Source organism: Antechinus flavipes, chromosome 4, assembly GCF_016432865.1.
Source record: "Antechinus flavipes isolate AdamAnt ecotype Samford, QLD, Australia chromosome 4, AdamAnt_v2, whole genome shotgun sequence".
Lineage (NCBI taxonomy): Eukaryota > Metazoa > Chordata > Mammalia > Dasyuromorphia > Dasyuridae > Antechinus > Antechinus flavipes.
This window is the reverse complement of record NC_067401.1, coordinates 236,200,900-236,227,514: the sequence shown is the minus strand read 5'-3', so window position 1 is coordinate 236,227,514 and position 26,615 is coordinate 236,200,900. Positions and strand designations below refer to the sequence as shown.

General features: G+C 32.4%; 1 protein-coding gene across 4 annotated transcripts in view; it reads right to left on the bottom strand.

Moving 5' to 3' along the window:
• Positions 1-26,615, bottom strand: part of ADGRB3 (adhesion G protein-coupled receptor B3) — an 882,558-nt gene that overhangs the window by 373,256 nt on the left and 482,687 nt on the right. For all 4 annotated transcript variants that reach the window (XM_051997212.1, XM_051997213.1, XM_051997210.1 and 1 more), the window contains one exon: positions 8,879-8,922. In XM_051997212.1, the coding sequence (XP_051853172.1) occupies positions 8,879-8,922 (44 nt within the window). The remainder of the gene's footprint in view (positions 1-8,878; positions 8,923-26,615) is intronic.

The following is a 26,615-nucleotide window of genomic DNA, read 5'->3' as shown; positions in this document are numbered from 1 at the left end:
CAAACCATTAAGGCTCTCCCTAAGAAAAAATTTCCAGGGCCAGAATTCACTTGTGAATTCTACCAAAAATTTCAAGAACAATTAATTCCAATACTATGTAAACTATTTGGAAAAATAGATAAAGAATAAGCAAAGTCAAATTCCTTCTATGACACAAATACTGATACCTAAATCAGGAAAAGCTAAAACAGAGAAAGAATATTACAGACCAATATCCCAAATGAATATTAATGCAAAAAGTTTAGATAAAATATTAGCAAAAAGATTACAGCAATTTGTCAGCAGGGTTATACTCTATGATCAAGTGAGATTTATACCATGAATGCATGGCTAATTCAATAGCAGGAAAAATATTACCATAATCCATCACATCAATAACAAAATCAACAGAAATCATATGATAATCTCCATAAATGCATTAAAAAGTTTTTGACAAAACACAGCATCTATTCCTATTAAAAGCTCTAGAGAGCATAGAAATAAAAGGAGCATTCCTTAAATAATAAGCAGTATCTATCTAAAACCTACAGCAAGCATTATTTGTAATGGAAAGAAGGTGAACATATTCCCAGTAAGATCAGAGGTGAAACAAGGATGCCAATTATCATCACTATTATTCAACTTTGTACTAAAAATGTTGGCTTTATCAATAAGAAATGAAAAGGAAATTAAAAGAATTAAAATAGGCAACAAAGAAGTAAAACTATCACTTTTGTAGATGATATGATATTATACTTAGAGAATCCTAGGAAGTCATCCAAAAACATACTGGAAAAAAATCATAGTTTTAGCTATGTTGCAGGATATAAAATAAACCCATACAAATCATTAGCATTTCTATATATTACTGATAAAGTCCAACAGCAAGAGGTAGAAAGAAAGAAAGACAAAATTCCATTTAAAATCACTGTAGACAAAGTCAAATATTTGGGTCTCTACCTGACAAGAGAAAGCCAAGTACTATATGAACACAATTACAAAATATTCTTACACAAAAAATTCAGATCTAAACAATTGGAAAAATATCAAATGCTCATGGTTAGGCTGAGCATAATAAAAATGACAAGTGTGCCTAAATTGATCTATGTTTTCAGTACCATACCAAACTGCTAGAAATTTATTTTATAGAACTAGAAAAAAATAATAACAAAATTCATCGGAAGAACAAAAAGTCAAGAATATCAAGGAAATTAATGAAAAAAATATTACAAAAAATGGTGGCTTGGCAGTACCAAACCTAAAACTATATTATAAAGTGGCAGTCATCAAAGCCATTTGGTACTGGCTAAGAAATACAGTGATGGATTAGTGGAATAGATTAGATACACATGACACAATAATCAAGTCCTATAAAAATCTTGTATTTGGTAAATCCCCAAACTCTAGCTTCTGGTATAAGAACTTATTATTTGACAAAAATTGCTGGGAACCCTGGAAAATAATATGACATAAACTTGGCATAGATCTATATCTCATACTCTATACCAAAATAAAGTCAAAATGGATACATAATATGGATATAAAAGATGATAGACATTAGAAGAGCAAGGGATACCTATCAGATTTTTAGAGAAGGTAGGAATTTATGACCAAAAAAGAACTAGAAAATGAATGAAAGGCAAAATGGACAACTTTGATTACATTAAATTTAAAAAGTTCTTATAGAAACAAAACCAATAGAAGCAAAATTAAAAATGAAGTACAAAACTGGGAAAAAATCTTTACAGCCAGTGTTTCATATAAAGGTTTCATTTCTAAAATATATAAATAGCTGTGTCAACTTTTTAAGAATACAAGTAATTCTCCCATTGATAAATGGTCAAATGATATGAATAATTTTCAGATGATAAAATTAAATACATTTATATGCAAAATGCTCTAAATCATTCTTGATTAGAGAAATGCCAATTAAAATAACTCTAAAGTATCATCTCACACTTCTCAGATGAGATAAGATGACAGAAAAATATAATGATAAATGTTGAAGACAATGTGGGAAAATTGAGACACTAATGCATAATTGATGGAATTATGAAATGATGCAGCCATTTTGGAGAGCAACTGGGAATTATGCCCAAAAGGCTATAAAATTGTATGTACCTTTTGACTCATTGCTGAGTCTGTATTTCAAGGAAATCTTAAAGAAGGGAAAAGGACCCATATGTGCAAAAATATTTGTAATGGTTCTTTTTTGTGGTAGCAAAGAAAGTAGAAAATAAGTAGGTGCCCATTAATTGGGGAATGGCTGAACAAATTGTAATACATGAAGATAATGGAATATTATTGTTTATAAAAAAATAATGAACAAGTTGATTTTAGAAAGGCCTGGAAAGATTTACACAAACAGATGCTGAGTGAAACAAGCAGAACCAGAAATACATTGTACACAATAACAGCATGAATGTGTAATAATCAACTATGAAAGACTTGGCTTTTCTCAGAGGTTCAATGATCCAAAGCAATCCCAGTAGATTTTGGACAGAAAATACCATCTGCATCCATAAAAATAACTAAGGAGACTGAATGTAAATCAATACACGTTATACTCACTTCTTTTTTCTGTTTTTTTTTTTTTTAATCTCTCCCATGGTTTTTCCCTTTTGCTCTGATTTTTCTCTCCAAAGATGATTCATAAAGCAATGTTTATTAAAAATAAATAAATGTACTAGGAACAGAAACAATAAATGACAAAGAAATCTTTCCTCTTCTGAGTAGTTCGCATAATAAGAGTTAGAAGAAACAGATAAATAGTCCAAGTCTTGTATTTACACTTGAACCTTGTAGATGTTCCTTCTAATTCTAATTATATGACCTATCCACATCCTTTCCCAGTCTTACATTTATATATGTATGTGTGTGTGTGTATGTGTATGTATATCTATCTCCTTTTTTTTTTCTGAGGCAATTGGGGTTAATTGCCCAGGATCACACACCTAGGAAGTATTTTTTGCCCCTTTTCTTGAAGTCACTGGTATTAATGTATTGCAACCTATTTATATATAATTCAATTAACACACAAACAAGACACTGGCTTGGGGTGTTAATTGAATTATATATCAACAAGTTGCAATATATATAAGGACAAGGAATATAAGGACAAAGTTTATCAATAATTCCTGCTCTCAAGGAACTTATATTCTAATGCAAGAAAAAAACATATGCATGAATAATTGCAAATATACAATAAGAATTGAATCAGGAAAGTCTTTATGAATAAGATTATATTTTAGCTGAATCTTAGTAAAAATCAAGAATTCTAAGAAGCAAACATAGGAAAGGACTGCAAGTGAAAAGTTTAGAAACAGGAAATGGAGAATTGTGCTTAAAGAACATCTAGTCTTTTATTTCTCACCAGGATGAAATCTGAACTCCTCCATGAGTGATGAGCATGATCCTCACATCTCTCATACATTCCTTCCTCTCTTCTTTTTCAAAACTTTCTTTCATGTAATTTCTTTGCTTCTTAGAACATAAGCTCTTTGAGGGCAGGTATTCTTCTTTCTTTCTTTCTTTCTTTCTTTCTCTTTCTTTCTCTTTTTCTCTCTCTTTCTCTTTTTTTCTTCCTTCCTTCCTTCCTTCTTTCCTTCCTTCCTTCCTTCTTTCCTTCCTTCCTTCCTTCCTTCCTTCCTTCCTTTCTTCCTTTCTTCCTTTTTTTTTTCTTTTTTTTCTCTCAAAGCTAGTGGCATAGTGACACAGATTAAAAAATAATAAATCAACCACAAGACTAAAGATTGATTAGTTGTGAACTTAGAATAATAATGTGTTTCCTTTATACTATACCTGTAGGAAATGATTCACATTCAGAAGCCATAGAAACAGACTTATCAATGTCCTAACATGATATCTCTTTCTATCTTTATTTGTAACTATGTAGGAGAAAAAGATTTCTTTTTTTGCTGATGTATAAATTGAATGGTATAGTGGATCAGGCCCTGGATATGGAGTCAAAAAGACCTGAATTCAAATCTTGCTTCAGGTTTAACAAACTTTGTTACTCCATGACAAGCAACAAGCTCTCAGTCATCTCATCTTTTTAAAAATTCACATATTAATAGCACATACCTTATAGAGTTGTTAGAATTAATTAATATGCATATATAAAATGCTTTACAAATAATGGTTATAATTATATGGGTATAATATATGATTATAATGAACAATTACAACAACAATGTAATATTAACGATGATGATGATGATGATTTTGTAGCATGAAACTACCTGTAAGACTACAGAGTCAGCTTCCCTACTTCATGTATTAAATGAATGGATTACAGCAGAAAGCCCCTAAGATACAATCAAGATTTACAGCTAGATCATATATGATCATTGATAATCATTGAAGTACTTATGATTCTAAATCTTATGATCCCATAATACAATTCTCAATATTAGAATATCCAGTAGAGATAACTGGTACTTATTACAAAAGTTTTGTGAGGCTGTTGAATTTTCCTTTGAAATCACATAGACTTCTGATAACTCACAGAATGCCTCAACAAAGCACCCACTTCTGTCTGCTTAGGAAGAGTGAGAATTATTGAAGAAGAATTTTGGCTCAAAAATAACAGCTGCAGGAAAAAAATAAATGCATCTATTTGCTTTATGCATTGTCCCTCATCTCCACAAGCACAGGAAAAGGGACTGTTGCTTCAATTTTGCAGGTAATAAAAACTGTAGAAAATAATAGGAATTGGATATTTTATTGACACATCCAAAACAGGTTTCATTCTAAGAACTTCCAATAGTACCTGGGAAGAGGAATTGTTTTTGTCTATATCTCATTATATATCATATTTGGAGCAAGCTAACTTTTTCATAACTCCCTACTCAATTTAATTCAAATAAATGAATATGAAATACCTAATATATGCTAGGTACTTTACTGAATGCCAGAGAAATAAATATAAAAATATATACTTTGCATATGTTAGCAACTAAAATGAAATATCTAAATTATGTATTTCTCTCAATATCTAGTCTAATAATGTGTACAAAGTCAATATCTAAAAAAAGTCTGTTTGCTAAATGAATAAATTAATAAATGAATAAAATAACACTCTCAGCCATGGTTCTAATACAACTCAAGTTCATTAATACTTGAATACCACAAGAAAACCAACTACTTCCAAAACACATCTATCACTATTTATATATTGTTTATCTGTGCTGTTGTACAAGTAGAAACTACCTATTTATAAACACCAGATAGGGAACTTTATCAATGCTTTTATCCACACTAGCCCTCCTCAAAAAGTGAGTATTTTTTTTAAAAAATTGAATTTTTAAAATTTGAATTTCATTGTATTTTCAAAGAGCCAATTTCTGCCCCTCCTATCCTTTCACCCTTACTTAAGAAAGCAAGGGAAACAAAACCTATGTTATAACCATTTATAGTCATCTAAAACAAATTCTCATATTGGCCATCAGGCTACATTCTCCCTCAACATGTATTAGTTCCTACATTGTATCAGTAGGTGAATGACAAGGTTCATTATGAATACTTATGTTTGATCAACATATTGATTTGAGCAGCTAGGTGGCACAGTAGATAGAGTGTTGGGCATGGAATAAGAAAGACTCATTTTGCTAGTTGTGTGACCCTGAGCAAGATACTGAGCTCTCTATGCCTCAGTTTCTTTATCAGTAAAATGAGCTAGATAAGAAGATAGCAAGTAATTCCAATACTTTTGCCAAGAACACCCCAAATTGAGAATGACTAAAAATGACTGAATACGATGTATTGATCCTAAGTCTTTCAAAAAATTTTGTCTTTCCAATATTGCTTTTACTATATAAATCATTCTTGATTTTGTCTACTTTACCCAGCATCAATTCATACAAGCTTTACTATATTTCTCTGAAACTATCTCCTTCATCATTTCTTATAGCACAATAGCATCCCATCATACACATACATCATAATTTGTTCAGCCATTCAACAAATTATAAGCATACCTTTAGTTTCCAATTCTATGCTACCACACACACACACACACACACACACACACACACACACAAGGTATACAAAAATAATTGCACAGACAAGTTATTTTCCTCTTTCTTTAATTTCTTTGAGTTACAAACATGGGCATATTTCAAGGCCTTTGAACTTTAGATTTATTAAATCACTATGTAGTAAATGTTCTTTAGAGACACTTTGCCCTATGAAGAACTCTGGTGATTTAATCCATTGTTTGGAGTTCTATGGTTTCTTTTACTGGGACAGTTGTTACTGTTAGGGATTCCTGAAGAATGAGATCTCTTTTTGAAATCATTCTCTTCTAGGGCACAATAAAAGAGCTGAAGAAGCATAGCCTAAAGAACTGCATAGTGAGAGAGAAACACCAAGAAATTAGGGACTACAGTCTAGGACTGAATTATTTACTTTTATATGCACTCCAATTGCCATTCCATAGTATATTATTCTTAAGCTTTATATTTTATTTACCCTTGTAAATAATCTTCTACAGAATTATACTAAACATTTTGCATTTGTAGAAAGGACAGTCAAAAGGGGAGAAAAAAAAAGAGGAAAGGAGATGTTGAAAGGAAATATTCTGATATGGTAGAAATAGTTTGAATTCAGTGAATCTCTGAATCTGGGGAAATGAACTGGCTCCAAAGTCAGGAAAGTAGAACAGAGCTTGAATAGACAAAGAAGTTTAAAAAATAGTAAAAGATAAGAGGCAATAAGGCATAAGAGATAGAGAGTTAATGTTAGAGTCCAGAAAATTGGATTCAAATTTCACCTGTGTTACATATTGCCTGAGTGGATGTGGGTAAACTCTAGACAACTTTCTAAAGTTAAATATTATACATTAGTTGCTGATCTGCACCTCAGCAGGGATCTCCCAACATTAGTGAAATTATAGGTCCAAACAGAAGAGAATCATGAAGGACGATATTAAGTAGAGAGTAGCAGTCCCACTTCAATCCCTGAGGCACAAGTCTCTAGGAAATTGGCCTGATTATGATTTAGTTGTTTTCTTGAGACTGGTGGTCTTAGCATGAAAGTTACATGCTTATATGATATATAACATTCTAAGGAAGTATTCCAAGAGAAAATAGGCCCCAGGGGAAAAAGAGAATCTGTAATCATACTGTAATCTGTAATCTTAATCATCTATAATCATCAGATCTGGAACAAAATATGTCACATAATCTCAACATTTAAAAACAAATGTGTATACAAACACATATACACATGCATATATAAGTGTACATATACATATACATATGTACATACATATATATGGATTTGAGAACTAAATGAAAGCCTTGGAATGGTAGTTCAAAGGGACAAGAATTGCCTTTAGCCTTGAAATTGATTTGGTATTCTTGTTATCTTTAAGGTAGAAGATGGAGTCCATACCTAGGAATTCTTAAAGGGATGTTCAGTCTTCCAGATCTAGGAACTCAAAAGGAAGGACTAGGGACTGTAAGAGCTGAAGAGCAAAAACAGAGAAGAGATAGCAATCCTAACCCATCAAAGATTTAAGAAGCTAAATCAGAAAGATTAAAAGAGGAGAGTAAAAGAAAATCTGAGAAAGATCTAAAAAAAAAAAAAAAAAAAAAGAAGGATTATGAAGGGCTATCAGGCTCCTAAGGGTTTCTCAAAGCATAAGACTCAAGATTAAGCCATTTGTATCCACCTCTTTAAGGAATGAGGGAAGTTAAATAACTTTCTTTCTCCAACTTGCTATCCCAAGACATATCCTATAACAGACACTATAATATATTCTGCTTGTTTCTTTTACCTAAACAATTCCTGTATCTTGACTTTATTTCAAACATAAAAAGAGGTAAATAAAAATTTAAATTAGAGCAGATAGTTAGACTTCAGTCTGAATAGGAACTTTCCTTACTGAAGGCTCAAAAATACTCTGATTGCATTAATAATTTTTCTTCTGAAATAAGTTCCCAAAAAATAGAATAAAAGGGGTAAGTGAACCCGATGGCCATTGTATTGTGTCAGCTAAAAAGCAAGCCAATTATTTTTAATAGTGCGGCTAATTAAATTTCTAGAGAGAAAAGGTAGACAGAAGTTATTGACCAAAGACCACATTCTTACCCACTCTTTACGGAAGAGATAGGAAAAGCCAGAGAAAGATTCAGTTCTCTTCCATACAAAAAGGGAAAAGGAAAAAGAAAGGATGAAGGTAGGGGTGGGCCATCTTTACTCTATCCATTGACATCCATCTTTGTTAGGAAAAGAACTACTAAACTAAACTTAGCAGATATCAGGAAAACACATTAATTAGGGTAAGAATTTGATTAAATAAATAAGCAAATAACAAAGAAATAACAACTCAAGTATCATCTATTTTATTCAAAACATCAGATCTCATATTACCAATAGTCATGGATAATTGACCACTTGTTCTAGTAATACATTTAAATAAAAATACAACTGAAAGATTGCTGTTATTTATCCAATAAATATTTTTATTCACCCAAATGCATCTCACTCCCCCCCCAAAACTATGAAAAATGTTATCCAATTGGTTAACTTAAATAAAAATACTGGACTCAATTAAATACAATATGGTTTTGAATAATGGAGACAATAGCCCAAGCCCTTCTTTTGTAAACTATCTATGATTTAAAAATATTCCCTTGAAATCTGCACAGGAACATGATTTACAAATTTGGTAAGGCACTTCTATCCTGAGATAGATATATTCTGGTAGCATACAATACAAACATATTTATCATTCTGCCTACAGATTTAACAAAAGGAATATTTTTTCTTCTGGTGTAACACACATCCCACTGACTTGAAAACACTCCTGTTGACTAGCAGGCTGCTCAAATAATTTAATGTGCTTTTGAATATATTTAGTTCAAAATAAGGTAAGAAAACATCTGTTACTTACGTTTTTGAGTCATCCCAAAGCACACAATAAGGATTCAAAGTACCCTAAAAAAGAAAAGAAAAAGAAAACAAATATAAGTTGAGTAAATAAAAAGGAATAAAGCACTGGATATGATTTTGCAGTATGGTGCTTGAAAAATCCTCCTTATTTTAACAAATTTATCCTGTTCTTTATTTTTTGGAAATAATTTTGCATTTTTATGTTAGAATAAGTACTCCTACATTATTTGAATCATAATAGTAGCTTATCAGGAAAAGCAGTGGGATAGAGGAATGGACTCAGAATTAGCAAGGTCTGGTTTAGGTCTTCCCTATAATAATTCATACTATTTATTTCACCATTAGAAAATAAATTAATCTCTTATTGTCTAAAGCAATCATCTAAGAATCATCTAAGACGCTAAGTCACTGAAATGAATTGATGAATGAATGAAGAAATAAATGAACAATTTTTTTTTGAAAATCTCAATTACAGACCAAAAGGAATTTTTAAAAATTAAGATTATTAGAAAATAAGTTCTGCAAAGGAGAAAATTCTGGTAAACTGTCACATATTATGTTTTATATTTTGAAAGATATATAATCTTTTTAGTCCAAAAATATTGTTATATAATTGTATCTAAGAAGACAAACAACTTTCCCTATAATTAAATTATAATTAAGTATTCTAAAATCTGACATATTATAATTTAGATGAGAGAACAAAAATAGCAACTCTCAAAATAGATTTAACCTGTTTTGGGGTGTGTATGTGTGTGTGTGTGTGTGTGTGTGTGTGTATGTTTGTGGACATGTTTAAATTACCACAGATGAGAACATGTGAAATCGGCTCAGAAACAGACAATCCATTAGGGATTTCTTAGTAAACTACATAAGATCAGACCTCTTTTTTTCAATACAATTTGGTCTTTCTTCCTATTCAAGCCACCAAAGAACATCTTTCTAAGGTCTTTATAACACAATAGTAAATAAATAGATAAGTAGATATTCAGTTTCTGTTTAAGCAAAATAGATTGTGTAGAGTTCAAAAATAAGTGATTTCTTATCTCAAATGAGATATTTACTAACTATATGATCCTAAACAATTCATTGAATGTTTTTCTGACTCATTTTCCTCATATGTAAATTGGGAGGATTGGATTCAATTGTCTCTAAAATTTTTCCTAGCTGTAAAGCTATTTGTTGTTGTTCAATTGTATCCAATTCTTTGTAGCCCCATTTGGGATTTTTCTGGCAGAGATACTATAGTGATTTGCTATTTCTTTCTCTAGGTAATTTTACAGATGCAAACTAACAGAATTAAGTGACTTGCCCAAAGTCATATAGCTAGTAAGTGTCTGAGGCCAGATTTGAGCTCATGAAAAAAAGTCTTCCTAATTCCAGAGCTGGTATTTTATCCACTGAGCCACATAAGTGCTTTACATCTGTGATACTATGAATATTTATTGACATCTTATTGCTTTTTTAAGTCCTGTAAATAATTCAATAAAAGTCACTGTAGAATTATGGAGGTACAAGGAATCTTTAAGATCATATGGTCTAATCTCTCTCTCTGTCTCTTTCTCTCTCTCTCTCTATGTATATATATATATATATATATATATGCATATATATATATATATGTATATATATGTATATATATATATGTGTGTGTATATATATATAGACAGATAGATATAGAGATAAATATAGTTATAGATATAGATAGATAAAGATATAGATAGATAATTACATATCATGAAACTGTGGCTTAGAGAGGTTAAGTGATTTGCCAAAAGCCACATAAGTACCTAGCACTAAGATTGAGATTAAAACCAAGTTGTATTAATCTTTAACAAGTACTTTTTTCATTTATCCCATGCTACCAAAGTATGAAGCATGGTGCCTTCCTACAGAGTTTAGATGTTTATTAGAGAGAGGAGGTATGTACAAATGTAATGCTACAGACATTTACTAATTGTCTTCTTCACAAAAAGGCTTTATTTTGGGTTCTTCTGGATATATAAAAAAAGAAATCAAAGATTATTTTTGGCAAAGGAAATAAGTAAATGACTATGTTATTTTGTCTGAAAAAAAAAAACCTATTAAGTTCTTACTATGTGAAAGACATAATGTTAGGGACCATTATGATGTAAATTATATTGTCAAGATTTTGTTGCTGTTTAGTTATATATGATTTTTGTTACCCTGTGGATCTATAGGATTTTTATTTTTTTGGTGAGGCAATTGGGCTTAAGTGATTTAACCTAGGATGACACAGCTAAAAAGTATTAAATATCTGATGCCACATTTGAACTCAGGTCCTCTAGACTTCAGGGCTGGAACTCTATCCAGTGCACCATCTAGCTGCTCCATTGCCATCTAGTATGACCTTGGGTACTTAATTATATAACTAAGTCATGCAACAAGGAAATTTTTGAGGCTGTATTTGAACTCAGGTCCTCCTGACTCCAAGCCCAGGCCTTTACCCTCTGTGTCATCTAATTTATCTTCTCAAAGTACTAATAATCTATTAAAGAATAATAATCTAATAAAGTTTCCAATAGAGCAATAATGAATTGAACCAGCTATACCCAGTCAAAGAACTCTGGGAAATGACTATGAACCACTACATAGAATTCCCAATCCCTCTATTTTTGTCTGCCTGCATTTTTTTATTTCCTTCACAGGTTAATTGTACAGTATTTCAAAGTCCAATTCTTTTTGTACAGAAAAATAACTGTATGGACTTGTGTGTGTGTATATATATATATATATGTGTGTGTGTGTGTGTGTGTGTGTGTGTGTGTGTGTGTGTGTATAGTATTTAACTTATACTTTAACATATTTAACATGTATTAGTCAACCTGCCATCTGGGGGAGGGGGAAAGGGAGAAGAAAGGGAAAAATTGGAACAAAAGGTTTTGCGATTGTCAATGCTGAAAAATACCCATGTATATATGTTATAAATAAAAAGCTATAATAAAAAAGAATTACTTCAGCAATTATGTGAAGGATGAATTGGAGATGGAATAACTGAGCGGAGGAATAAGAGTTCCAATAGTTTAATTAACAAAAAACAAAGGCCTAAATTAGGGAAGTTGATGTCTGAGTAGAAAAAGCGCAAGAAGAGAGATTTTTGTAGAGGAATAGTTAACATAACTTGAAAATGACTGAATATGTGAAGAGAGGGAAGAATCAAAGATACCTATGGAGAAAAAAAACTAGGGGACTGGTAAAATGGTGGAGTCATTAAAAGAAATAAAATGTTAGAGGAAGATTTATGCTTTGATAGGAGTCAGGGGGTGAGGATGGAGGTATGGATTCCTATAGTGTACTCTTCAATCCAGTAATCCAGGTCTCCCAGTTGTTTTGTAAACAATATACTCCATCTCTTGGCTTTGGAAATTTTCTCTGGCTATCCCCAAATGGAATTCTCTTCTTCTCCATTACAACTACTAACTTTGCTAGCTTCCTTTAAATCTCAACTAAAATCCCATCTTTTATTGAAAGCTTTCCTTCAGTGCTGGTATTTTTGCTCTTGTTAATTATTTCCTATTGATCCTACATGTAGTTCTCTTTGTATATATTTGATTCCATGCCATCTTCCTAGAGAGACTGTCTTTTGCCTCTTTTTATATCCTTAGTATGTCACATAATAGTCCTCTCATAATAGACAATAAATGTTTGTTGATTGGTTGATTGATTGGAAGTTCACAGATAATGATTTTGAGATGCCAATGGGATATATAATTAGAGATATCTACCAATCTGTTGGAAATATAAGACTGGATCTCTCAAAAAATAACAGAACGTAGGTTATAATTGTTTTTCATAGATATAATAATTGTAGTCATAGAATTAGATAAGATAGATCATCAAGGGAGATAGCATGGAAAAAGAGAAAGAAGTCTGGGGCAGAGTATTTGTATGCACTCATGTTTAAGGGAAGAATGGGTATGTGGAGCTAATAAAAGAATGATAGGAAACATAGGAATAAAACTATGAAAGTCCAACATCAAAGAAACAAAGGGAAGAAAGGTTATTAAGAAAGAAGAAGAGGTCCCCAGGTAAATGTTATAGGACAATAAGGATTAGAACAGAAAAAAAAAGGGAGGGGGATCTTAGAAATAACCAAGAAAGATGCAAATGAAGTGGTAAGGGGAAATAAAAACTATTTATGACTATTGCAGCTGAAGATTAAGGAGACTTCATGAGACATTGAAATGCAAATGAATACAATGCAATGTTCATAACTAAAATTGAACTTTCAAATAATAAGATTATTTGTCATTAAATTCCAATATGATGACTATTGACAATAAATAAATGCTACATGTGGGGTATGTATGTGTGTGTGGAATAGTTAAAAACAGCTTCAGACAATGATCCATGACTACTCGGAAGAACTTATGATGAAAAATTCTATCCATACCCAGAGGAGGAACTGATTGTGTGTGAATACAAATTGGATCATACTCTCTCTCTTTAACTATTTTTCAGGAGGTTTTTTTTTTTTTTTTAATTGGAGTGGGAGATTTATGTTTCTTTTACAGCATGACTTGTATAGAAATGTTTTTGCATAACTTCACATGGGTTTCTCAATGAAGATAAGAGTGTGGATAAGGGAGCAAATGTGGAGCTCCAACATTTAAAAAATGAAAAAAAATTGTTTTAAATGTAACTGGGGAAAATAGTGAATAAATAAAAAAGAAATTAGAAAAAAAAACAGCTTCAGAAAAGTGAAATTTTTAGCTGAACTCTGAATGAAAACCCAAACTGACACAGAATAGCTAGTGGAATGTTAGGTACAGATCCTCTAACCTCCCTACTCAGATTTTATTTGATTTTAACAGCATTATACATATATTTGTACCTTTTAGCTTTCTGGGCAAATATTTTATGACAACACAGTTTAAATTGTTTCTTCAAAGTACTGTGTACTGTGTTTGTTAAGAGCTTCTGTTCTAAAAATCTCAGAACACTTTGTAGAGATTAAATAATTCACCCCTGCACAATGAGGAAGGTGTTCTCATACTGAGGAAAGCAGCAAGATGGAACCTTGGGGACCAGAAAATAGTAGGTATGGCCATTTTCATTAGAAATGGTACTGACCTTTCCATCCATTCTAGGTAATAAGAAACCTCTGAATTAGGAAACAGGGAGCAACAAGTTTTGAAACCTGTCCTCTCAGTAGTACAGATATAGAACAATTTAATGCAAAAAGATATAATACAGAACAACTTAATGTCAGACAGGATTCTTGTGTTAAATCCAAGCGGTTGTTTGGGTTTGGAGTCCATGAATGTTTCCCTTTTATGACTGTATTTCTTTCTGGTGTGCTCAATCCCTGTAAAAGTGTGTTCAGGTGGAGTTTTTTTTTTTTTCTTTTTTTTTTTTGTATGTGATCTTCTATATGCTCATAAAATTGAAAGTCTAGGTACAGTAAATACCACTGGATATAATTTATGATGATTTTGTATCTATAGATTAAATGTAAATTGGCTTCCTGATAAGTTTCTTCTGGGGCCACTCCCTTTGAATAAAGAAACTTATTACTCAGACATTTACTGAAGATGTCAATACTGTAAATTCTATTACATACCTATTGTATGCATAATGATGGCCCTATATTTGATAATTACTGGTCACCAAGGGCAATGTCAGCACAACATGCAAGTCAATTCTAAAGTAACAATTAAAATCTATTTGTACAGCTTTTCATTAAATGCTTACTTTCAATGAACTTAGTTTTCACTTTTATACAAGGGAATACTTTTAAGATAAGTCATTTCAATTCACTTAAATAAAAAGATTGAATGGCTACAATTTGCAAAGTGAAGTAGAATACAAATGCAGAAATGAAAGATACCCTGTCTTCAAGAAATTTAAATTGTACTGAAAATAATGGGGGAAAACTATTCTTGCTCCTATCCTAAACTCTTAGCCTCAAATCAAATCTTATCTCTATACTGCCTAGTTCTATCCACATGTCCCAACATATCCTAGGAGGCATGAATAGTAGGGCCATGATTGAGATGATATACTTATAGTTTATAAGAAATTTGAGAAAATTAAACAATTTTAAAACTTTATAACTGAATATACCAATTATTTATGAAGTCAGAATCTAACTTGGGAAATAAAAAATCAAAAGTTGAATGAAATTTCCAAACTCCAAGAGAAAAGAATGAAAGGCTCCACTGAGAAACCACTTGTAAAACATTTATGCTATAATTTCCAGAAAACTATCTCTAAAAGGACCAAGCTATAAGATCTGTTATGAAAAATTTATAGGAAATCAATATCAGGAAATGCTGAACCCAATAGAAAACTACAAGAAAACATGGTAGCAAGACATGAGAAAATAAAAATATGAAATTATAATGAATGTTATTTTAAATGATAAAATTGAAAATAATTTGGAATGGATCAAATGATTAGATAACATGGACAAGATTTTGATTTAATAAGCTGAAAATCTGATTAACATTTAAGACCCTGCATCTGAAAACTTTCTAATAAATGAATTACACTTGACAAATATGGCCCAAAAAATCTTGTCAGTGAGACCAATCATTCCTGACTCTGCTCTCAATAGCATAGCTGAACTCATTTCTTTATCAAGTTTAAGTAATTTCACCACTTTATTTTCTGACCTTTAAAAAAAAAGTTCTAACATCCATTCAATTTCCATATTAACTTATACTTTCTGCATGTCACCTTTAGATAACTTTGATGCATTCAATTTCTCTCTCTTCTCTTTTTTGTTCCTCACAGCCATCAGTCAGCATAAGCTTAACAGTATATCATCTCAGGTAGGGTTAATCCACTTAGCTATCAATGAATTCCTGTGGATATTTCTACCTGATCTCCATATCTAGAAAGATCTCTTCTGTTTCCTTTCTTCTTTCAAATATCTACATCCTAATCTTTCATTCTGTGAAATCTTTCAATTGATACAGTATCTTACTTTCTAAAGCATGGGAATTAGAAATGTGTCATAAATAAGGAAAAAAGAAATATAAGAAAAGACAACTGATCCTTATTTTTCTGAGGTGTTTTTTTTTTCTTACAATCTCCTGATGTTGATACATACTATCTATCTCATCTGTGATTCATAGAGCTGAAATTGTATTTTATAATTCTTATACTTAGTACACATTTAGTAAAAATATTATTATTTTTCATTATATTCTCTCCCAAATGCCTGGATTTAAAAATTTTCGGTTCCAATATCTCTGGAAGCTGAAATTAAATTCATGACCTCCAGTACTCTAGGCTGCATCAAGAATTATGCTGTTGGACACTAAAGGAATACTAGAATGGCTGTTTGTGCACAGCCTTAATTTTTACCTCTTATATTCTTTTAAAGCTCTATTTTGTTGTTTCACGACTAGAGCATTCCTACAGAATTTCTTATTCTTCAACCAGCCCCACTTGTACATTTAGTGCACATGCTACGTTTGTCCATATAGTGAATACATAATTTAAATTCAGAAAGCATTGATATGAGAAATCCCTACCTCTATGCACTTTTGGGCCACGTCAACTGACTTTCTTTCTATTAATTGCACAGGATACTCCAATTTTTATATCTTTGCCCTGGATATTTCCTGTGTCTGGAATGCCTTCACTCTTCATGTCTTATTGGGTTCCTTGATTTTATTTAAGAAGCAGCTCTTTCTATATAAAACCTTTCCTTTTTAACACACCCTATTTCAAGTCCTAATGGTTAGTTAGTGTCTTCTCTCTTCAGATTAGTTTTTATCTGTTTTTTTTTTAATATCTACTTTTGTATAATAAAACATGTAAGCTGCTTGAGTATAAGATATTCATTTTTGTCTTTGTAGCTCTATCTAGCACAATGCATAGAAGAGAGGAAACATTGAATAAATGCTTGCTTATTGATTGATCACAAAAATAGCTTTTCAACTGCTGCCTGACTCATTAAATATGTTATAAATATCATTCTGTATCAAATTCAAAGTACATTGATAATTCATACTTATATGATTTGTGCTATCAAAAACTTTAAAAAGACACACACTTACAAATAGATTTTTTAAAATGCTAAATTCTGCAATTTCCTATTCTTTTGAGTTATGAAATTTTTTTTAAATAGGGAGCATAATAATTACATTTAGTAAATATACAGAGCATGAATTTGAAATGCAAATATGACAGAGCATCAAGAAAACGTCTACTCAAATTCAGATATTTTTGGTTAGAGAACAAAGAAAAATACATTCTGTAGAGGGCTGAAACTTTTGCGTCTAGGGACTGAGGTCAGGACAGTCGAACACTTGAGTCTAACTACTGATTGGACAATACTCTATGGGCATATGCTTGGAAAATGGCCCTTTCCACTATCCTCTACTGGCTCAATGATTAATGTATACAGAGGATTGTAGGAGGGACTAGGAAGTGGAATAAGACTAGCCAGAGTCACTTTTGCTGTGGATGAGGAAGAAGGAGGTTGCAGAAGATCCCCTTCACTTCTATCCCTAAAGACCACGAATAAAGACTAAGGACTTTTGCTTATCCTAACTCCGGCTAATTCTAAGATATCCTGGGTGCTAACGTGGTCATCACAACATTCAAAGAATAAACAAGAAAATTCAATCCATTTATGAACTCTTTCAGCTGTTCACTAGCAAATGGCTAAAACTCTCTATGTCCTCATCTATGTTTTCTGTTTTCTTTCAGTGACAGAGGAATAAATTACTTTTCTCCTTGCTAAAGCTTTTACCTGCAACCTCAATCTCATAGGATCATAGGATCATAAAGATTTTTAAGGAACTTTAGAAGTCATTGAGTCCATTTTACTCATTTCATATATGAGGAAATTGAAGAAGAGTAGTTAAAAGTCTTCCTGAGCCATATAGCTAATAGTTAGCTGAGGTACACTGAATCTAGGCCTTCCTGACTTCAATGTTCAATCTACTCTACCAGGCTGGCTCTCAATTCTATCAAAATTTTTCTGCCAATTGTTTCCAAACTTATTCTGTCCTGTCTCTTCTAACATGGAATGGAAATGCTTTTGTTAGGGATTTGCTGTGTACCAAAGATTAGTTCATTATCCACCTGTCTTTTATTCTGATAGTGTTGTTATTTACCTCCAAAGCTCTTTCGGGCTTCTTATTGAAAACTGAATAAATTATAAATACATGATTTTAGAATTCTAGTCCCTATATGACCTAGCTCTTATCCAAATTGGTCTACTTTGCTCCCAATCTTAATCCATCTCTTTCTCATTATCATGCATTTGCTCACAACAGCAGCTTGTCTTTAATTTGCTTCTTCCAAACCTCTCTCTGGGGAAGTAGGACGTTTTATCTTGAATAAAAACCATGAAATTTTCAGTTCTAATGTGGCCTCTATCACCTACTGGTCCTGTAGCCTAAAGAAAATTACGTAGATTATTAGTGCTCTAGGTAACTCATTAAGGCTGAATATTACAAAGAACAATAGTCAAAGTCAACAAGCATCTATGAATTTCTTACTATGTGTTAGGCATTGTGCTAAATGCTAGGAATAGAAAGAAAGGGAGAAACACTAGCATTGTCCTCAATGAGCTCATGTCCTAAAGGAAGAAACATAATGTAAATAATTATGTACATATAAGATATATACAGAACAGATGGAAAATAAGGGCATTGTGGATAGAGTGATGGGCCTGGAATCTGTCATCTTCCTAAAATCAAATCTGTTCTCAGATACTAACTAGCCGCATGATCCTGGTGAAATTACTTAATCTCATTCACCTCAGTTTCTTCATCTGTAAAATTTTCTGGAGAAGGAAATGGTAAACCACTTCACTATCTTTGCCAAGAAAAATCCCAAATGGGGTCATGAAGAATTGGACACAACTGAAAAATGATATAACAATTAATCTTAGAAGAAAACCAGTGGTTCCTCTCTGGGAAAAGTTTTCTTTTAGAAAGTTCTAATAGAAAGGGAAGAATGGAGCTGAATCCTGAAAGAAGTCAGAATTTTGAAGTAAGGAAGGAGTATATGATAGACATATGAATAGCCAGTGCAAAGGCAGCCAGGAAACAATGCCATGCTACAGGTATAGCACATATACCAGTGTGGAGGTATACCTGATATACCTGAGGAGGTAAGGAATGTATGTGAAGACTAGAAATGAGATCCAATAAGTCCCAGACAGATTCTGGAGGAAAGATAGAACCTCTGCTGGTTACTGAAAAGATGAGTGATATTATCAGACTTGCACTTTGGGAAGATCAATTTGACAGCCAAATGTCAAATGTATTGGAGTGGAGAGAGACAAAACTATTGCAAATAAATAAGTGATGATGACATGACCTTGAGTAGTAATTGTGAGTAGAGAGAAAAAGGGTTGTAAAAGAGATCTTAAGAAGGGAGAAATGACAAGATGTGACAACAGAAATGTCGGAGAAATGTGAATGAGAAATCAAGAATAACAGCAATGCTGCAAGCCTGAGTTACTGGAAGAATGGCAGTACCAACCACAAGAATAGGAAAAATTAAAAAGAAGGAGGAGTTAAAGTAAAGATAACTTCTATTTTGAACATGTTGAATTGGAGATAATGAGATATATCCAGTTCTAAATGTCTAAAGGGCATTTGATGATATGGTTCTAGAACTCAAAAGAAAGAGAAACTATCTTTGGATATATAGATCCAGAAATGGTTTTGATAGATATGACAAATTAATCCATTGGAGCAAATGAGATCTCAAAGCAAGAGAGAATGGGAGAAAACAAATGGGCCTGGGACAAGAGTTTTGGAGGATACCAACAATTAGAGGGTGTGAAATGGAAGAAAATCCAACAAAAGGGAATGGAAAAAAGACCAGATAGATATCAGGATAATCAGAAGAAATTATAGTTAGGAAAAACTAGAGAAAGAAAGAAGAGGAATAAGCATTTATATAGAGCTTCCTATGTGTTAGACACAGTGTTAATTACTTTAGAAATATTTTCTCATTTGACTCTCACAACAACTCTGAAAGGTTAATACTGTTATAATCCTAATTTTTACAGCTGAGGAAACTGATACAAGCAGGAATTAAGTGATTTTCTCAGAGTCACCAACTAGAAAATGTCTAAGGCTGTATTTGAACTTTTTTCTTCCTACTGTAGAACTAGCACACTGCCTCCCTTGGAGAGGTAAAGACAGAGGGGTAAAGAAGATAATGCTCTATAGTGTCAAAGTTTGTAAATAGATAAAAGTTAAGAAAAAGGTCAATAGATTTGACAACTAAAAGATCATTGATAGTTTTGCAATTGAATGCAAGTTTCAATTGAATGGAGGTCAAATTGTAGAGGGTTTATAAAATAAGAGAAGATGAAGGACAATCTCAAAGAGTCTAAATAGCTATAAAAGGATGAAAGATATGGGATAACATTTAATGGGTATGGTGGGTCAATCTATGGTTTTTTAAAAACCTAGATTAAGGAAACAGGAGTGTGCAGGCACCCATGAAGGAACCAATAAATAGGAAGATATTATGAGGAGATGGTAGTGAAGGTCTGCTGAAAAAATTGGGAGAGGATGTGATCAAAAACACGTAATCAGCGATTTGTCTTGATTCCCTAGATAAATGTAATCCCGCATCTAGTTCCTTTCTCTATCTCTATCCCTACCTTGTGTTTATCTTAAGTATACACCTTCCTCCCAGCTCCAATTTAAATTCCATCCTTCCTATTCCTGACAGTCTTTTCCACTTGGCTGTTTCCTTTCTTTCCACAGATTACTCATAGTGCTTTTCTTGAACCTCTCCTTTTCACTTTTAATACTTTTCTTTCTTCACAAGTTATTTATATATGTATAATTGTGCACAAAAATACACACACATACACACCCACACCCACACACCTTTATTTGATTAGAAACTCTTGGAAAGTAAGAGAATATAAATATGGGAGACAATTTTTTTTAATTAGACTGAACATTGATTTTAGCATTCTGGAAAAATGTTCATCCTGTTTGCCTAGTTTTCATTAAAAGTTTCTCCATTAAAATACATCATTATCTTACAAAAAGAAAAAAATGCAATTCTATAAAAGCAAAGGACAGTAAGTAATTTTAAAAATGTATAAGTATAAAAGCTCCTTTTTGTAGAAACTGGGTTTGGAAGGAAATGGATTTTACCTTTCTTTAACATTGTAGTGTGGTTTTTAATTGGTTGGGTTGGCACTACTGGTTGATTTCCATGAAGATAAAGCACTGACTGATATAATTTTGATTATTTCTTGCAGCTGAGATAATGGTAATGACTGGAGTCGTTACTATCTTACACTGTGTTTTCTATTAAGGTTTGATGGGAATGTAACTCATGAGTCATTTTAGCTTATAAGTGTCTTAATTTGATTAATTTAATCTCATTAGCAATATATAACATAGATAATATAAACAAAACCTGTTAACTCAATTCCTACAGTGTATTTTTGTGATGATAACTACCTCTCCTAGTTAATGGATACGGACTAGAGCTGTGATGTCTCTGGAAAAATAATGAGGATTTCCTTCCCTCTTCCAGTATAGGTTGGTACTTTTTTGGCAATAAATAAATGACTTTCTCAAGATCAAACAGATAGGTTATGTCAGATGCAAAATGTGAAACTAGCTCTTCTTAATTACAAAGCAGGCTTTCTCTCCACTAGGTCATGCTGTCTCTGCCTGTTAATGGAACAAGTGGTTTTATTTCTATCAAAATATTTGAAGAGGCTGTTTTCCAAAGACTCAACAAGCAGACTGTGCCTTGAGCACTGCATAATAACAATCCTTTATGACCTGGATGATCTCACCTCTTGGCAAAGTGTGTTGCTTTGAGCAGCACAGGCATTCACTGTGGGATTTATGATTTTCATATTAATCAATAATTGGTTGGATTTGTTGGAGCCCCTCCTTTCCCATTTCCTGGTGGCCTGAGAGCCAGAACCAGATGACATGCTACAGCCTAAAATCATCCATCACATCTCTTAACATGCTTGTCCCCTTGTTTCTTATAATTGCTGAGTAAACAAACCATTCCTATTGTACTCTGTATGATCACAAGGCTCAACAACTCTTTAAGACTTGAGATAATCAACATGGAGTCCATTCCTACAAGACTCAGGAATGTCAGCATTTTCCACATGAACTTGCCATGGGTTCTCAAGACCTAAGAATGATAGTATTCTGATCCTGTTCTCTTGTGTTTTTGTTTTTTTTTTTTTTCTTTTTTAATGTATATAAACATTGCCTTTGCCCCAGCATGTTAAATCCTCCTAATTATGACAGGACTTGTGTTTGTATGCAGTTTCCTTACTCTGAAATCAATTAAATTTCTTTTTTATTTCTAACTCTCTTGTATCTAGCCTGCTCTGTTTGGTTATGCTCGTCACCCACAAGTTAGAGATCATTTCCAATCCAGGTGACATTACATAACCATAGCAATCTAGAGACATTTGTTGGCTGAACAATTTTTAAGGGAGTTGTTTATCCATTTTTCTAGGCCTTGAGTACAAAGGATGAAAAGAAAAGAAGTTGATGCTTTCTAGGATAGTGATAACTTTGGAGAAATCACTGGGTAATGATCTTGTTGGAAAGAAAACTATGCGAAGAAAAGAACAGGTAAGAAGTTGGCAGGACTTTCTGATCCAGAACCATCTTCCTAGAATTATAATACAACAGAAAGTATGCTCACCTGAGCCTGAGACCTGAGTTTATAACTGGCCTTGGTTTGTACTATTTGATTTGTGCTACTTGTACCAATTATGTGACTTCATATCTTCTTCCTGTCTTGAATAGCTTCCTATGTAAAGTCAAAGAGTTGGACTAGACAGCTTCTGAAGTCCCTTCCAGCTGTTTCCATGATCTTACTTCTAAAAGATATAATCTAGGGAATTTCTTTCAAGTAACAGTGAAACATTGTAAAAATATGAGGAATACATAAAGGAGAAACTCTTAAAGTGTGGTCTGGGAACACTTAGGAACCTGGAAGTCCTTTCAGGGTTATCCATAAGGATAAAAATTATCTTCATAATTCTAACACATTTTAATCTCTAATATAACAAATATCACTAGTTATAACCCACATTAGCAAATGACAGTTAGATGGTTCACTGGATAAAGCACTGAGCTTGAGTTAGGAAGACCTGAACACATATCAGGTGTGTGACTCTGGGCAAGTCACTTACTTTTATTTGTCTTAAGCCACTCCATAAGGAAATGGCAAACCACTCTAGTTTGTTGTTGTTGTTTGTTTGTTTGTTTTTTTACCAAGAAAACCCCATGAACAGTTTGGTCCATGGTGTCTCAAAGAATCAGACATGTAACAACAACCAACAACAACATAAGAATTTTGCTGTTTGGGGGTATATTCAATTGTTAAAGAAGTCAAAGGGTTACTGAGATCAGAGTTGGAGAATGACTGGTGAATAGGATGAGTCTTCTGTTTTTCAAACCTCAACTCCACTCCACATGTCAGGGAAATTCTCTACAATGAAAAACAGCAAAGGATCAGGTTCCATGGAACACCAGGAAAGCCTCAGAATAACCTAGACTCATTTGTTTGCAATCATTCCAAGTCAGCTCCTACAAAATAATGACTTTCAATAAGAAAGTTATTGTCCTTTATATACTTTGAATCAGGGAAACAATTGATTGTACTCATGCAGAGAAGTCTATAGTCTCTTTAACAGATTATGTATCACAACTCAATTTTAGAAGAAAAGAAAATGTGATATTTTTAAAAGGCAATGATTGCAGATGGATGATACAAAGGACCAGGCCGATATTGTGGATACTTGTACCAACAAAACAAATAAAAAAATACTTTTTTCTCCCATTAAAGAGTGATGAGAGAGTTAATATTGCTCTTGACTAGTCTACACACAGCTGGGAATTTCAAGGATCCATACCGCATTACTTATTCCATCCAGTTCCCAGAGGGCCTATTATAGTTAACATACTATAAATGCTATTTGTTAAAAAGCCTTTTTAAAGAACACATTAAGTTTAGAAAAGGTTAATTTGCTTTTCCCCAGACTCACTATAACTACTAATTCTTACCTGCTGATTTTCCTCCCTATGACTATATATGAGACAGACATCACTTACAATATTAATATGCTTTCCTTGGCTTCAGGAACACTGATAAAGCAAGTATTCTTGGATGTCAGAGAAAAGATGAGAGCAACAAGGAAGTTTATTTTGATCATATTGTGTCATCTCTAAAATAATCAGATGTTTAACCCAATTATATGATTGTGAGTATTCTTACCATCACTTTGCAATCTTCACATTTAGAAATATTTCCTTTTACTTCATCTAAGAGGCAACTATACTAATTTTCTTTCTAGTGAAAATGGAAAACTGTTTACTTTATTTCACAAAGCAGCAGTTTCTAAAAGTAATAATGCCAAGCCAATCAGTCATTGTGGCTATGACTCTTACAGCCTGTATGATTTGGGGCAAGTCATTTAATATTTCTGACCCTTAGTTTTCATATTTATAAAATGAGGAAACTGAATTAAAGGACCCCCCCCCCAAGGTCCTTTTCATTTCTAAATCTATAAGTGTGATCTATGACCCCAATTGTTTATGTGATCAGCATAGAGCTAGGCATTGTGAGGTACAAAAAGGATAAAACATAATTCTTATTCCTATTTGGTTAGTAAAATATTTTTTTAAAGTATTTGGAGAAGTAATCTAACCATGAATATAGTGTGTATATTAGAGCTGAATTGTATTATATAGACTTTAGGTGATGGAGATGATCAGGGAAGAGGAAGCTTTGCAGAGGAAATGGGATTTAAGTTGATCCTTAAAAGGAGAGAGTATAGCAATTATTAAAAGGAGAATATTTTATAAAAGGGGATCTTGAACGAAGATATCTTTCTACCTTCTCTTATCTAACTTAAATAATTCTGATTTTTAAAAAATTGCTTTATATGTGATTATCTGTCTAATAATGTTCCATTATTCTGCTGAATTTTCTTCAAATTTTTCATATTTTTGTTAAATATGAGACCCCAAACTGGAATGACTGTTCTGATAGAGTTTGAATAATATCAAGAATGATGAGAACATTGCCTCACTTTTTGGTGTATGTATGTATGTGTATATATATGTATATGTATATATATGACATATATACATATGTATGTATGTATTCCTTACATATATACAAGTGAGGAAGTTTTATACATATATACATAGGTGTAAATATACAAAAGATATGCATATATAAAAATATGTTACTATATAATAGTATGTAAGATATATAAATGAGGTAATTCTCATATATATGTGTGTCTTTATATATTTTATATTGCATAAGGCAGCTAGAGAGCATAGTAGATAGATCTACAACTATGTTCCAGAGTTCAAATGCAGCCTCAGATACTAACTAGCAGTGTGACCCTGGGTAAGTCACTTAACCCAGTTTGCTTCAGTTCCTCATCTGTGAAATGAACTAGAATTGGAAATGGCAAATCACTCCAACATCTTAGCCAAGAAAACCCCAAAAGGAATCACAGAGAGTCAGGCATGACTGAAAAATGGCTGAACAAAACCAATCATATTTACACATACATTTTTTTATTTACATATATAAATGTATTTATATACAAATGAACTTTTGTATATGTATTACACACAAATATAAACACCCATAGGGAAAGCTAATCAATCTACAAATAATTTGATCTAGTTAATAAGAAGATATGCTATAGCTGGGGGCAGGGGAACAGTATGTCAAGCAACATGTTAAATGCTATATAAATATTTTCTCATTTCATCCTCACAACAAGCAAAGTTTAAAAAGGTAACTGAAAAAATAGAGCTAACATATTAAAGGTGAAACTGTTAAAAAAAAACTTACATATGTACTTCATTAAAATATTTATAATAACTTGATAAGACTTTTCTCTATACTTGGGCAGGAACTATATGCTGATTAAGTGATAAGAAATCCTGATTTCTGCATATTGATCTAAAGTTGTATTATTATGCAGCTTTGTTTCTTCTTCTTGGTTGAATTCAGAGCTCTATTTGGGTATGTGGGAAGGATTATTTTTAAAAAGATATATACTATTGGGACTATACTTAACTTTTCATCTAACATTGTATTAGAAGTTAAAAAAAAAAAAAACAACCCTATGTGTTTATTCTGAAGATGCAACCTCCTGCTTCTAAACTAACATCAAAGATCTCTGACTTAGCAAAATAGGTACTCCCCTCCATTGATACAAATTACCACCTATCCGTTCCTTCTCATCCTGTGAGACTCTTGCTCATATCCTCCCATAAATTTGTTCCCAGGGATATCCACCCATCATGCTGGGTATCTTTCTCAAGACTTCTTATCATTGACAACAATGATGCAACATATAAGGAAACTAACATTTATTTCTTGCTTTTGTTATATGATAAAGCTATTTTTTTTATCTTAGTTTTATAGCATCTTTTCGTAGCTTTACCTGAATAATTCTTTCTTGGTGATATGGTATAGTCTGGTTGTGGCCACTATGTACTTCTTTGTCCTTCCTTGCCCTTTATTTCTATAAAATTTGAATACTTCATTAAGATTAACTTTATTAAAAATTTAAGGAAACTGTAGGCCATCTAAGTGATAGCTGACACAATGCAAGAAATCTGCTATTTTTGGCTACAAAGGGAGCTCTTAATTTGTGGTCCAAGGATAAATTTTAGGCAGATCACAAACTTGCATGGAAAACAATTTATATCTTTATTCCATTATAATTGATTATCTTTGTAATT